The sequence below is a fragment of the Periplaneta americana genome, chromosome 4 (genome assembly GCF_040183065.1).
Source record: "Periplaneta americana isolate PAMFEO1 chromosome 4, P.americana_PAMFEO1_priV1, whole genome shotgun sequence".
In the NCBI taxonomy this organism is placed as follows: domain Eukaryota; kingdom Metazoa; phylum Arthropoda; class Insecta; order Blattodea; family Blattidae; genus Periplaneta; species Periplaneta americana.
Genome location: NC_091120.1, coordinates 154,166,986 through 154,182,740, shown reverse-complemented (window position 1 = coordinate 154,182,740; position 15,755 = coordinate 154,166,986). Strand labels below are relative to the sequence as shown.

General features: G+C 34.0%; 1 protein-coding gene across 1 annotated transcript in view; it reads right to left on the bottom strand.

Moving 5' to 3' along the window:
* LOC138698335 (uncharacterized) overlaps positions 1-15,755 on the bottom strand; it is a 965,071-nt gene that overhangs the window by 623,821 nt on the left and 325,495 nt on the right. Inside the window, exon 2 of the mRNA XM_069824187.1 lies at positions 12,762-12,896. Coding sequence (XP_069680288.1) covers positions 12,762-12,863 — 102 coding nt within the window. The 5' untranslated portion in view covers positions 12,864-12,896. The remainder of the gene's footprint in view (positions 1-12,761; positions 12,897-15,755) is intronic.

The following is a 15,755-nucleotide window of genomic DNA, read 5'->3' as shown; positions in this document are numbered from 1 at the left end:
CCAGCATCCGAGGGACCTGAGTTCGAGTACAGTGAACTGTCTCTGAAAGTCTGTGGTTCGAGATACTGTGAACTCGAGTGACTGAGCTAGAAGAACTGTGAACCGAGAACTGATAGTTCTGATTTGTAAATAGTGCTTTGTAAATATTAGTTAAGATTAACAGTTCAATGTTGTTCGTAACAGTCCAAGTAAATTGTCATTGCCGTAAGTGAAGTGCTATAACGAATACTGTGTTGAGTGAAAATCCTATTGTTGACGAGAGCGTTTAAGGTGAATTGTAGAAAGGAATTATTGTTGGAAGAATAAAATCCTATTGTTGAGTTGAAATAAATTCACAATATTATAAAGTAACTATAGAACTATGTTATAACATTATTTACAAAATGCAAACGTCTCGATTTCAAAGAAAGAACATTTTATTTTTTAGGTGGGCCTTATTACCCCCGGTTACCTTAATAATAATAACAATAATAATAATAATAATAATAATAATATAATAATACAAATAATAATAATGATAATGATAGTATTTGTGTATTGTTTATATAGTTATTTTTGTGTGTGTGTTAGTTTGGATAGTTTGAGTTCGTGTTTAGTTGGTATAGTTCATGTATTTAGTTGGTATAGTTCATGTATTTATTTGGTATAATTTTATGTTTATTATTTGGTTTTAATGTGTGTTTTGCACTGTATAAATATGTGTGCAGTTGTAAATAGGAAAAAAAAACGACATCCATGCACGTACCGTTCCATATTTCATGGACAAATACGGCCTACAACAAATTGACGTAATAGGCCTTATGGTTGGAGCACACGGAACTATTCCCGGTGTCTTCTTCCAAACCTGGCAACGTTTCGGCCAACAGAGGAAGGCAATTGATGACATCGTTCTTGCAGCTCTGAGAGAATCAATATTTCTACTCCGAAAGCATCTCTACTGTCAACAGTTATCTTTAAATTAATTAGTACCTAATTATTTATTCAACCATTTCTTGTCATTGTTGTGTGACTCCATTAAACTTCAACATACGTGTGTTATATATACTTCCAACTGCCTATTGCACAATATGCTCTGTCTTTGTCGCAGCCTGTTAAACAGGGAGCTGTTATCGTTTAGATAAATAAATAAATAAATAGCTTGCTGTGTGTTAAGACTATAATTTATGTGTTCAATTTGTATAGGTTTTTGTGTGTTTAGTTTGTGTCTGTGTGTTAAGACTGTATAATTAATGTGTTCAGTTTGTATATTTTTTTGTGCGAGATCGTGCGTATTTGCTTGTTTTCCGCACAGAACCACTACGCGGTAAGTGTGAAATACCACATTCAGTATTCCCAACGTAACACACATAATAATTTCCCTTTTCTTACCGCTTAAGCGCGACATTGATTTTACTGCTTTAGACTTTTAACATATTATTTTTAGAGACGTTTAACATAGTAACAATTATAAATTTGAAACTTACCACTGCAATTTCACCTAAATTGCAATGTTCATTATTGTTTTTAAATATTTGCAAAAATTAAGTAAAGTCTACTACTCCACGAAACTTATTGCATTTCTGATACAAGTAACATTAAGGAAGCCGTGAAAAAATCAACGAGATTCCAGATGCCGATGTTATTACTGCAATATGTTATATAAATAATATTGTTAAAATATTAAAATGAAAAATAAATCATTACATAACCTTACCGTTTGTTTTAAGTTCGCATTTATAGACTGGGGGGAAAAAAAGACAGACGTATATCACGGCCTGCTGGAGTATAGTAAACACAGAAAACATTTTACAGCAACAGTGTTGAAGAAAGATATTTTGGTGTTCCGAAGTTGGCGTCATTAAACAGAAACCAACTTGGAGATTTCATTGCAACTAATTAGAAATTCGTCTTTCAAGTATGTAATAAACGATCTACGCACAAAATAATGTACGATACACGAGCGGTATGTTTGTCTTCATGTTCTCGGAAATTAAAAAAGCTCAACTACGTTTCGCTTTTTCAATCTTTTCCTCGACCATAAAAACGTCAACATACCGCTCTTGTAACGTACATTACTATTGTGTGTTCAGCGTGGATAGTTGTGTTAAGACTGTATAATTAATGTGTCAGTTTGTATATTTTTTTGTGTGTTTAGCGTGGATAGTTGTGTTCAGACTGTATAATTTATGTGTTCAGTTTGTATAGTTTTTTTTTTGGTTGTTTAGTTTGTATAATGTATGTGTTTAGTCGGTATAATTTTTCCTTTTAGTTTGTATAGTTTGTTTTTGTGTTAATTTGTAAGTATAGTGTAAGCTCTCTTGGACTGGCTCCCCAAGTGTTGTAGACCTTCAACTCACCCTACACACTTGTAGGAGGCCGTTGTCATTATAGGATTTTAGGCTTTTTATATTTCATATTCATATAATAGTGATAATAATAATAATAATAATAATAATAATACGAAGAAGAAGAAGAAGAAATTAGTATTTATTCTAAAATAAATTATTTTATAAATTTTACTCTTACTCTTACATATTAATCTGATCTTATATCATTTCTTTTAATACTCTTAATCCGCTGTGTTAATTGTCTGGTAAGGAGAGATTAGGAGAAATTAATTGGTTATGGATATAAGAGGTTGTAGAAAATAGCGACCGTTATAGTGCAAAGTAATGAATAGTTGTAAGAGTTATAGGAAAAGATAGTATGAGATTAGTTAAAAATGGAAGAAATACAGTAAGTAGAGAAATGAATCTGCAGAATAGATAAATAAATACCAGACGACGATGAAAAATGAAATTGGGTTTAAATGAAATATTGCTTAGGAGAGAAATGAGAGCTTATGTTCATGATCGGTATAAAGCAGTGACTAGGCATAAAAAATGTATTTCAAGAGAAGGAGGCATAAAAGTGAGTTTTGGGTACGAAGAGGGAATAAAATAGTAGGTATGAAATTTAGGTATAATAGTGTGTCCGCACGAAAGTGTTTATGTATTAATGTAATTGTGTCACCTTATGCAAAACTGTGAGGTCCATATTACAATGAATATAATTGCCGACATGAAATATGTGCATATACAGTACCTATAAAAATAAACATTTAAAAAGAGGAAAAGCATTGCAGAGGCCTTATGAGTGACGACTGTATCTCTGCCACAGATGCAGGAACCTACTCAACCGGTACATGAGTGGTGTACCGTAAGGTTAGAAGATCGGTTACAAGCTGGCAAGTTTCATGTGATTTCATTATGGGGCGTTGGGATGTCTGCTGATGCGATTTGGCATCTGATTAACCCATTTCCTCGAGATGCTGCGCAACTTTCTGCTGACAGCTCCCCAATTACTGCCCCACTATTGATTCCCTTGCTGCGGCATGCTCATGTATCTGGAAAATGCTCAGCGAGTGATAGTAAACAAGCAGATCCTCTCGGGGAAGCCCCACCTTGATTCCTGTTTCATGGTCACTTTATTGTATATACCGCGTGTCAAGGTTCATTTATTTTCAAGAGAACGCCACAAGCAGATCTATTATACGGAGTGACAGTTTCTGCATGGTGTACCATATAATACATGCAGGTAGGCTATAACATACAACCTAAAGATTTTTTAGGAGATTATTTAATGATACTGTATCAACTGCTAGGTTATTTAGCGTCGATGAGATTGGTGATAGCGAGATGGTATTTGGCGAGATGAGGCCGAGGATTCGCCATAGATTACCTGGCATTCACCTTGCGGTTGGGGAAAACCTCGGAAAAAACCAAACCAGGTAATCAGCCCCAAGGGGGGATCGAGCCCGCGCCCGAGTGCAACCTCAGACCGGCAGGCAAGCGCCTTAATCGACTCAGCATAAAGATCTACGGCCTAAAAAAATATACAACTTTTTTGAGACCAAATAATATCAAGGAAGTTTGATGATATAAAATGATTGCTGGAATACTAGTAAATTCTAAATGAACACATTACAAAAGTCATGAAATGAGAGGAATCGAAATGAGTTGTTTCCGACTTCACGATGATTGTTTTAAAAAATTGGATTTACGACCATGTGTTGAGACTTTATACATCCGAAGTTTCAGACCTATTTACAAAATGAATTTCAATATCGGATCCATTTCAACCAAATTTTGAAGGGTTGTACATTCATTTTAATTACTTATGCACGGCTAATTTCGAGAACTGAGCGATGAGTCTATTGAACTATTACTACATTGTATAAGTGAGGTTAGCCTTACCATCAAATTTAAATCATATGAAATTAAAAACTAAATGAATAAGTAACGGTATATTAATGTTTTATTTAGGAATATTTAAAATTAGAAATATTCTAATACATTGAACTTGGTCTGTAACATAGTCTTTTCGACAATTGTACTGTTATGACAAATAAATATGTTCAATTGTCTATAAATAATTTGAGTTACCCAGTAGTGTCATGAAATCTGATTGCTAACTTATGATTTTGATACGTCGCGTGTTCTGCTGTAAAAGACGGCATATAACTGTACAACTACTCAGCGCTCAGGCAGGGAAGTAGAAAGTGTTACAGTAGTAGGGATTGAAATTTTAGAGATCACACTGATACAAATGAGACAATGTATTTGCCCGAGATACGTCATGCACAATAATAATCATCGTCAGTAAATAAATTGAAATGAATTTGTATAATAACTTCTACAAAACATAAAGGAATACGGCACAAACTATATTTGAAAATGGAAATATTTGTTATATATAGGGACATTTTGGGAGAACTCGATATTTGGGAAATCTCGTCACATTTAAGAAAAGTAGTCATTGCGAGCACTGTTCCAATTGGAAAAAGTTCGAACTACATGAGATCTGTGTTGACCGTGTTTGTAACCTTTGTCTAAGTGAATCTTGTGTATTATACTTGTGGTTTACATTCACAGAAGGCAATAAACCAAATAAATATGAATTATACTTTTCTTTTCGGTCATGAAATATAATATACCATTTTTAGTTCATTGTACTGTACTTTGACTGGATGTCCGTGATACTAGAGAAGCGCAAATTATCTTGTGTATTATACTTGTGGTTTACATTCACAGAAGGCAATAAACCAAATAAATATGAATTATACTTTTCTTTTCGGTCATGAAATATAATATACCATTTTTAGTTCATTGTACTGTACTTTGACTGGATGTCCGTGATACTAGAGAAGCGCAAATTATTATAGATATATTTTTCAAGTTAGTAAAGGCGCCAAAATGATTTCCTTCAAACAATTATATTTGTTTCAGGTGTTCTTTTGAATGAAGGCGTAACTCGGGGAAATCTAGACATGTGTCGAGTTTCCCTGAATTCGCTTGTGGTCCTTTTCAAATGACTTGAGGGGAGGAGACGTCTCTAAAAAAATTTGAGTTTTTGGTCTTACGAGATTCACAACGTCTTCATAGAGCTTTTTAGTGCCACATTGTCCGTGTATTTGTTTTTCTTTCTGTGTGTCTGCATGTATGAACTAATCATCTTCCATTGAACCAATATTAATTGAACTTTACATTTTAGTTTTCATTGACATCGGACAAATAGTAAAAGGCACAAATTTCGATGCTGATAATGAGGATCAATTACTTCGCCACGATTTTAAAGGCTGAATTGATTAACAATTAATAATATAAGAGAACTGACACTGAATTTCGCTGACAATAATACTAATAAAGAAAAGTTGATAGCCGGTTATGATTGGGTTTGTTCATTTCGAGACAGATACCTGAATTTAAGTTTACGCAAAGCTCGGGGTGTGTCATAGTCCCACTTAAGAGTTTTCAATGGAAAAGAGGTTGAAAAGTTTTACAAAAACTTTAGCACCATGCAATATGAATTAAGATAGTGGAAAAAGTCTGGTATAGTGTTCAATGCTGATGAATCCAGCCTCCAATTGATACTCAAACAGGGGAAAGTAATAAATCATCCCGTTGCGGGAGAAAAGGATTCTACAGTAACCGTGAGCAAGTGATGTTAGTCAGGCTATGTCACTATTCGTCATAATGACAGGTGTTAGGCAAAGAGGTGCTTATCCCAAAGGAATGTCCAATGGATAAGCTGTTATGTCTGATTCAGGGTATATAACAATTAATATTTTCTTTTTGTTCCTTTTGTTCAAGAGAGCAAAAGAGTAAAAAAAAAACTGCAAGAGTCGGACGTAATAACTTCTGAAAACTATAGGAAACAGCTGAAGGAAGCTAAACAACAAAAAGAAGTTAGACTTTCCCACAGAAGGAAGCCATATAATGCTCGGCGTGTAGGGGGAGGGACCCAGTTCATCAAAGAATCTAGACAATCTAAAAAACTATTGTACCGCGTGTATTACTACGATGACAATGCTAGAGAACTTTGGGTTTCAGTTTGTTGGAGAATGCCAAAAATGGTTCCACGAAGCATATGTGGAAAATGGCTCGGATGAAAAATACACATGTAACCAACGCGAGAAAGAGTAGCCTATGATAAAATATTTATATATTTCAGGAGCAAAATTTGTGTTGTAAATATTCGAATTTAAAGTGTTTCTCATGTTTGTAATACTGTGTCAAAATCTCCCCTATTATGGGAGAAGTCGATACTTCGATATAAATTTAGTGTTTTTTTTTTAAATACAGTGATATAAAATGATCACATTGGCACCAGATATGTGAAATGTACGGAAAACATGTCCATACATATTAGGGGGAAAAAATAGAATAAAATTAAAATAAATTGGTCTCAAAATTGACGTTTTTTCCTCAGCGTGTCGAAATGTCCCTAAATGACCTTAATTATGATGTTATGACTATTTATTTATAAATTAACAGAAATTTAATTTATATAATATGGGCTACTATACTATTCAAATAGAAACAATATGCACATGAATTATTATTGTGTCACGAAGCATTGAAAGAAACAAATTTGATAATACTGGTATGTAAATACATATACAAACAAACTCAAAGGAGGTAATTATTTTCGAAGCACTTATCTCATTGATAATCTATCGCAATTTCAGTGTATATAATGTTAAAACATACTTTATTAATTTCATATTGTGGTATGCCGATAAGCTATTAATGTTTGACTACAATTATTTATTTACTGTGCCACCTTTGCTTATCTTAAAAGTTAATACTTTACATTAACGTTTTCGATACATGTGTATCATCTTCAGATGTAGAGTGTTAGGTACACATTTATGATGAAAACCTTGCCTTATGGTATGGATCTTATTATGATTTTCGGATCTTGCTAAAGTGAATTGCTCTACCTTAACCTAATTTGGTCTATAATACACATGTTACATTAAGTTAAAATCATTTGCAGTTCGTATGGTACAATTTAAAAGATTTAAAATGATTTAAAAGTGATTATTTAAAGTTTTATATCACTTTTAAATAATTTTAAATCTTTTAAATTGTACTGTATGGACTGCGAATGATTTTAACTTAATGTAACATGTGTATTATAGACTAAATTAGGTTAAGTTAGAGCAATTCACTTTAGCAAGATCCGAAAATCATAATAAGTTCCATACCATAAGGCAAGGTTTTCATCATAAATGTGTACCTAACACTCTACATCTGAAGATGATACACATGTATCGAAAACGTTAATGTAAAGTATTAACTTTTAAGATAAGCAAAGGTGGCACAGTAAATAAATAATTATAGTAAAAAATTATACTTTATTAAATTACAAGACTTAATTTTTCTCACTTGACGGATCTTCTCAAGACGTTTGACGTTTATTTTTAGATAGGGCAAAGTTGCCTAACTCCGTGATACGTTTTTTTTTTTTTTTTTTTCACTGAATGTAACGAGATTGGGTTCACTATGAAGTTCACCGATGTCTCAAAAGTAGGCGAAAGATGCACTCTTTCTAGAAAGATGTCTGGCGCTATGGTCGAATGGCAAAGCTTTGACGAGAGTATCACGAGATTAGGGGTATCACGGAAATAGGCACTTTACCCTATAACATTATCTAATAAGGCAGTATTATGTTAGCAGTTGCAATCCTTAAAACTTAACTTAAATGATTGTCTGTCAGTCAACTCCTTAGCCTAGATTTGTTAAGTTTCATGACAGAAAAAAATGTTCACGTCTATACGTACTGACGAATATTGATATTATTTCTGAAAAAAGAAAAAAAGTAATTGAGGATCTTGTGATGATTTCAATGCTCTTTACTCTTTTTTTTTTTTTTTTTTTTTTTTTTTTTTTTTTTTTTTTTTTTTACAAGGACAGTTTATTAAATACAGTAAGTAACTTAATTATAATAATAATAATAATATTTATTAATACTATACACTTGAGCTACATTAGGCATTGCAGCCCGAAAGAGCAGAAGCTCGTGCTCGGTCAAGAATGAGGTCAAGTAATACTCCGCTATCACGTCTAGCACAAGACTGCAGGTAAGGAGTTGCATAGCAGGGGAGGTAAGTTATGAAAGCATGCTCTTGCTGGTACGAAATTGGAGTACAGCACGTAGTAGAACGGGATGACATCGCTGTAGTAACCCTATGCAAATACCAGAGGTCTGCATCGGACGTTTTCGTTCGAGCGCCAAGTAGTTCATAGCATAATCCGATAGGTAGCGCACATGCATAATGGGTAAAATTGTCGCGAGGGATAAATCCTCGAATGGTATAAGCCGAGCATTAGACATTCGTTCTTGTTACAGTGATGAACTGTATAGAAACATCATATATGTCTATATTTCAAAACTTTGCAATGTTGTTTTAAAATGTAATATAAATGTTGTAGGTAAATGTTCCCCCCCCCCACAGGAGTGATTTTGTTTTTGCCATATCTGATAGATGTTATTGGAAGTAAATGTAGTTATTATAAACGGAGAACACAATCACGATAATGCAAAAAATGTATCAAGTTTTCTAGTAATAATAATAATAATAATAATAATAATCTCTAATAATTAGTGTATCAATCTCTGGGTCTGTAACAGTTGTGCAGCATGATTATTCGTTTTATTATATTTTCTGTGACGTTATCTCTGTACTAATATTGTTATTAATTTATTGCTATATAATAATATTTTGTAAAACGTTTCTACATTGTTGCAGTATATAGGCGGAACACTATGTATGGACCTATCATATTATATATGTGGTAAATCAAATAATGAATAATTATTAATTATGAATAATAACTGTATATCGAAGATTTTCATACTATTTTATTTATAACTTCATGTTACTGTTTTGGTACGTTCCATTAGACGTTTGTCATAAACGCAGAAAATAAAGCCTTATTTTTACCGTGTGAGCAAAACATATGTGTATCTTATCTGTCGCCTTCCATACAAGATAAGACATGTCGGTGAGATGACCTTGTACTGTGCTTCTAAATTATTACGAGCGTATCACGACCGATCTTATCTCACTCGAACGTTGAACATTCGACCGAGTTCAAGCGAGCGATTTAACTCCAATGTAGCACTCTGGTAAATACAGTCTTGATTCTCTTAGTATTTTTGTTGTAACTTATTTATTTACAAACTCTCCCCCATCGCGGAAGCCCTTACGGACCTCAACAAAATATACATGTGTAAACACAAGTATCGAATAATTAAAAAAAGAAACAAAGGAAGGGGCATGAAAAATTACAATTACATTAATGTGGCACCATGTGATTAATCAGAATTTGACAGGATTTTTTAACACAGTTATCACTATGCCCTTCCCCAGATATGTAGGCGGAGCGAATTACAGTATACATTCTTAAAAATAATTGAGAGCATCAGTTAGCGAGCCGAATACCTCAATGTGGATTTGAGATACTGTATATTTCAGCTTGAAACAGTTCAGAATATGTTCATAGATCGACTGCTTCTCATGGTAAACCTCGGTTGCATAGAACCAGTCCTTTCTGGACATCCAGGGAATCAGTATTAATGAAAGTCTTCTGTTTTTCCCCTAATACGTATGAATATGTTATCCTTATATTTCATAAAAATATATAATTAGCTTGTATTAAGTAGATTATTCACTGTAAGAAACTTTTGCATTATAAATATTGTGACATCATTACAATGGTTAAAAATTCTATATTCATAGCGTGCAATAACGAAGCTTGTGAGTCTTATATGCGAGAAAACTTCCTCGAACATTTCGATAATTAAGGCGAAGCATAGAAACTGAATGCAGATTGTTACTACATTTCCCCTCTTGTAGAGAGTAGCTACAGTAGACTCGCTTGTTGTGTACTTGAGGAGATGACCCATTAAGATTTCATGTTTGTAGAATTGTATTCATTGATAATATGGAATGAAATCCAGGAAAGTAATCTGAAAATTTTGTATCTACGTTCTCGGTTCGTAATTATACAGGGCACACGAGAAGTCCCGAAACATAGTCTAAATCATACATTGTGTTCAATATGATCCCCTTGGATTTCAATGCATGTCTAGAAGAAGATCATCATATTACCGTATTTACTCAAATCTAATGCGCACTTTTTTCAGTTGAATTTCGTCTTCAAAATCAGGGTGCGCATTAGAATCGATGGCGTAATAGATTCGTATGTAAACTCGAAAATTCTGCGTATCGTTCTGTTTAGGTTCTGCTTGTACTTCGACTCTGTTTAGGTTACCCCGCTGCTCGTCATTTCTCAATGTTACTTGCTTCGTGCGTTCCCGTATTTTTGTAAGCATTATTGTTAATACCGGTAAAAACTCCAAAGTAATTGTAGCCTATTTGATCAGAAGGAAGATAAAAGCGAAGGTGTCGTATGTAGCAAGTTTCAAAAGAAAGGTTATAGAAAAGAATTCGGTGTAGCAGACGGCAACATTCGCTTATGGCCCAACACAGAAAGGCGATATTCCTTGTAAAGCGACGAGGAAGTTCACCGAGTCACGAAAAGGAAGGTATAGGTTTTGAAATTCATACAGGAAAGGAGGAAAATGGGCTCCTTGTGACTAGTGACGCAATTAGACGTACCGATAAAGCTAATGAGATGGCTACAGCCCATGGTATATCAAGGCAAGCGTACATAGGTAGATGAGTAAGGTAAAATTAAATTACGCATTACATTCGCCGGTAAACATTTTTTTTTTTTACTTCAAGCCTTTAAACATCAAGGTGCGCATTAGATTTGATGGCGCATTAGATTCGAGTAAATACGGTGTTTACTACACAGCGTAGCATATCGGCGATGATTTGACGACGTATTTTATTCATCTAAGTTTGTAGGTTTCCAGATCTCGAAGCTTCACTTCGCATACCTTTTACTTAAGATAAGCTCAGAGAGCAAAGGCAAGTGAATTTAGATTCTGCGACCTGGGAGCCTACTCTCTGTGTCCTCTGCGACCAATCCACCGATAGGGGAAGTTTTCGAGCCAATTCTGCACGGTGTGGCATAATGTGGTTGAACACCATTCTATATGAACCATTTCGGTCTTTTGTCCAACAGATCCAATTCCCTCTTTATCTTATGCCGCTTGACTTCGAAATTTGGAAATCGGAGAGGCTAATACTGAACATACAGAGTGATAAAAAAAACTCCGTTATTAATGCAGGTACCGAAAAATGGGAATGGGAAAAGTTGTCAAAAAAATGTAGTTTTCAATGTAAAGTCCAAGAATTTTCAAAGTAGAATGCACCGTTGAGATTGTTTTATTTTTTAATATTTTACTTGGTTATTTAACGACGCTGTATCAACTACGAGGTTATTTAGCGTCGATGGGATTGGTGATAGCGAGATATTTGGCGAGATGAGGCCGGAGATTCGCCATAGATTACCTGACATTTGCCTTATTGTTGGGGAAAACCTAGGAAAAAACCCAACCAGGTAATCAGCCCTAGCAGGAATCGAACACGCATTCGAACGCAACTCTGAATCGACAGGCAAGCGCCTTAACCGAATCGAGCTACGCCGGTGGCTATCCGTTGAGATTGTACATTGGTATGAATCTTAATAAGAACAGAAAATGTCCTGTTGCCATTCGCTTCGTCCTTAAAGGGGGCATTTAGGCCTACGTAATCGAAATCACTATAGTGTACTAGATAAATTACGAAATGATGACGATAATTAACAGTGTTGACAATATAAGTTCGGGGAAAACCGCCAGGCAAGAATGAATTATTTCCCCTGAATCCTTATGCTACCAATGTAAAGAAATGTTTCTGTGCGCTCTGAGAAGTTAAATAATCGCTAAGCTCTGCTTATATACTATTTTTCTTCGTTAAATAAAATAATATGTATCTAAAATCCACTAAAACTAACGGAAAAGTCACTAATTTGGCAGCATTAGGAATGGTGGGTGTCGCACTAGTGTACAGCCTTAGCGGTGTATTCTACGTTGAAAATTCAACCACATTAGATTTAAAACTACATATTTCTGACAACTTTCCCATCTTTTCGTTTCTTGCTATTTACACTAATAACGGAGTTTGTCTATGTCATCGGAATTTTGAATCACTCTGTATATTTCATGATTTAGTTTATGATGCGGGACTTGTCCGACACTCTGCAGAATGATTGAAAAGCACTGCTACAATCTACTTCTAATCTTTAAATATTCAAAGCAAGTTTCGTTTGAGATTCTATGAGTTACACTTTGAAGCTGAAATGTTAGTAAGTGAAATCAACGTATACTTGAAAGAAGATTCAGTAAAGTTAGTGATATTTTAACATTCAAGAACTTTCAATCACCCATTACTTTGCGTGGAGACGAGAGAATAACCTCAAGTACAAAGTTTTACAGTTGACAGTCGCTTAGAAGTCTAGTAAATAAATAGATGGTGAATAATTGCTTATCGTGTTACTCACCAAAGTGTAGACGGCGCTGGTGATGGCAGCGTGGCGCGCGTGTAGCCTGCAGCAGCCTCGAGCATTCAGCGCTTCGTAAGGGAACAAGATGGCCGACTTCATAGTCTCTGTCGGCCACACATCACGGGGATTCACCTGCGTTGTCAAAGAGAGAAAATTTACTTAAGAGTTAAGTTAGCAAATCTCTACCAACTTGAATGAAACTGATACAGAAATCTACCTACAATATCTAATACTTCTATCTGTTAACTCAAGTCAGTATTAAGGAACAATAAATCATAAAATGCTGCTAGCTAAATTAGATTAAGTTTACTATGGAATTAAAGGTGTTGCACACCAATGGTTTCACTCATATCTCATAGATAGGAAACAGAAAGTTGAAATCAATACAACTATGAAATCTGCCTCGATATGGGGAACTATTAATAATGGAATTCCTCAAGGATCAATATTAGCTCCCCTACTTTTTCTAGTGTTTATAAATGATCTTGCCCCCCTAATAAAAGATGTAGGTCATCCCATATTATTTGCAGATGACACAAGTATAGTAATTACAGCCAATAACTCCAACACATTCCAATCTTCAACAGAGGAAATTCTCTTCAAAATATGTGACTGGTTCTCAGTCAATAAATTGGTATTAAATTGAAACAAAACTAACATAATTCAATTTAAATCCTGTCCAAATTCAAATTCAACCTCGAAACAACAACCAAATTTCTTGGCTTAAAAATCGATAATGTGTTAAATTGGAAAAATCATATTAAAGAAATTACCCCCAAACTGAATTCAGCATGTTTTGCTATTAGATCTATGCAAAAGATACCTTAAAAACATTATACTTCGCATACTTCCACTCGGTAATGAGTTTTGGAATAATATTCTTGGGAAATTCCACAGATAATAACAGTATATTCCTATTACAAAAAATAGTAATTAAAATAATAGTAGGTGCCAAATCTAGGGAATCGTGTAGGACTATTTTTAAACACCTAGAAATAATGCCCATGGCTTGTCACTATATCTTTTCATTAATAATCTTCCTCGTATGTAATCGTGAAAACTTTGTAACCAATTCAACAGTTCATAGCATAAATACACGTCACAAAAATGACTTTCATACTCCATTGACAAGTCTGTCGTGCTATCAAAAAGGAGTGCGTTATATGGCAGTAAAAATTTTTAATAGGCTCCCTATCGATATAAAAAATGAAACTCAGAACATAACGTTATTTAGGGCCAAATTAAAGAAGTACCTAATTTCTCACGCCTTCTATTCTGTATGTGAATTCATGACATTCAATAACACTTCATGAAATTGATACTAAAACTATGTGTTGTACTAGTAGACTATATTGTAAATCTCATCTGTATAAATTTGATCTAGACTGTGACTATAAATTAAGAGTTTATAATAGTATTAAGTTTTTTTGACTTGTTCCATATTCTAGCTGTAAAACAATGTATGGAATGTTAATAAATACAATACAAGGAATTTAGACCTATACGTGTACATTAGAAATATTAATGAGATACGTACACGAATGTTTACTAGAAACTGGAAGCAGAAGTAAATGATATTCACAATAAATATAATTTTTAATAATAAGGTTTATAATATAAAATTGAGCAAAGGCTACCTAACGAACATAAAATATCGAGACAACTTTTTAAATATTTAAATGACACAATAAATATTTTCACATCCTTGTTTCGTTGCATTATGTAGAATATACATATCGCCACATTTAGACTTTTTTTGCAGCTACATATGTGACCCGTTGCGCAGAAAGGGACCTAAAGTCGTGAAAATAAATTTTACATGAGAAAAAAATGAAAGTTTGCGGTGTAAAACTGCATTTCTATGTTTTGACATCTTGTGCTACCTCTAGGCTTTCTTTACATACTAAACTAGGATGTAGTTTTATTGTTTGCCACAAAATCTCGCAGAATGAGTTTTACTGACTGAATGTCGACAGCAGAAAAGGGACCCAAAGTCGTTTATGTGATTATAACATTGCCGACTTTAGGTCCCTTTCAGTTTGTACTATAATCAGCTGTTGAAATTGTCCTTGATTTAACGTCATGGAAAAGGAAATTAATATAGAAGGTTTAAGGTATATGTACACCCACAAAACGCAAAGAAAAATTAGAATTTTCAAAATATAACTATTGCAATAGAGAATTTTCTCCTCTTTAATTTGATGTAAGAATTTTCGATTTATGCCTTATGGTTTTTCAGATAAGTCCCATTTTCCAAAATGCTGCGTCATCAGCCACGGTCACTTACTTTTGGAGTGCACATACTTTTGGAGTGATCTTCGTAGCAGTCAATCCCCTCGTCGAGCATTGCTTGTAAAATAAACTTCTTTCTAGTCCCGAAATAGAAGCATAGATATCTGGGCATGATCATTAGATTGAAAATAACTTTGTTACACAATGAAGTAATTTATAATCTTTTGCTGTTAGTCATAAAACTGTAAATTTGTGTGTCAATGATGTACGTCATTTTAATAAGAATCCAAAATAGAAATTACAATTCTGAGGAGGATGGGCATAAACCCTGGGACAAACACCATCGCAGGATTTGTTGCATCAATGGAAATAGGGACAAAAATGCCAAAAAAAAACATTCAACACTTGAAATTAAAACAAGGCGGAGGTATTTGAGAGGCAGAAAGAAGCTGAAACTGGACCGACATGACATATGATGATGGAGTCTTCTACGCTCTGAAAGTTTGTGGCTCATTTCCTGTAAATAGTAACTTTAGAATATTTAATTCTTTCAAACATGATATCTCAGTCAAATATAGTGATACCAAGAAGACATTGATGTCATTTTGAAGCTTGAAATGTCCCCCAGTGCCTGACAATGAGTAAAATAACATTAATATAATTAATAATTATCTATGGATTTTTACATGATTTATACAACATAAAATATCATTGTAAGTTACATATATGGTAATATTTAATTAATGTGAATAAAAATAA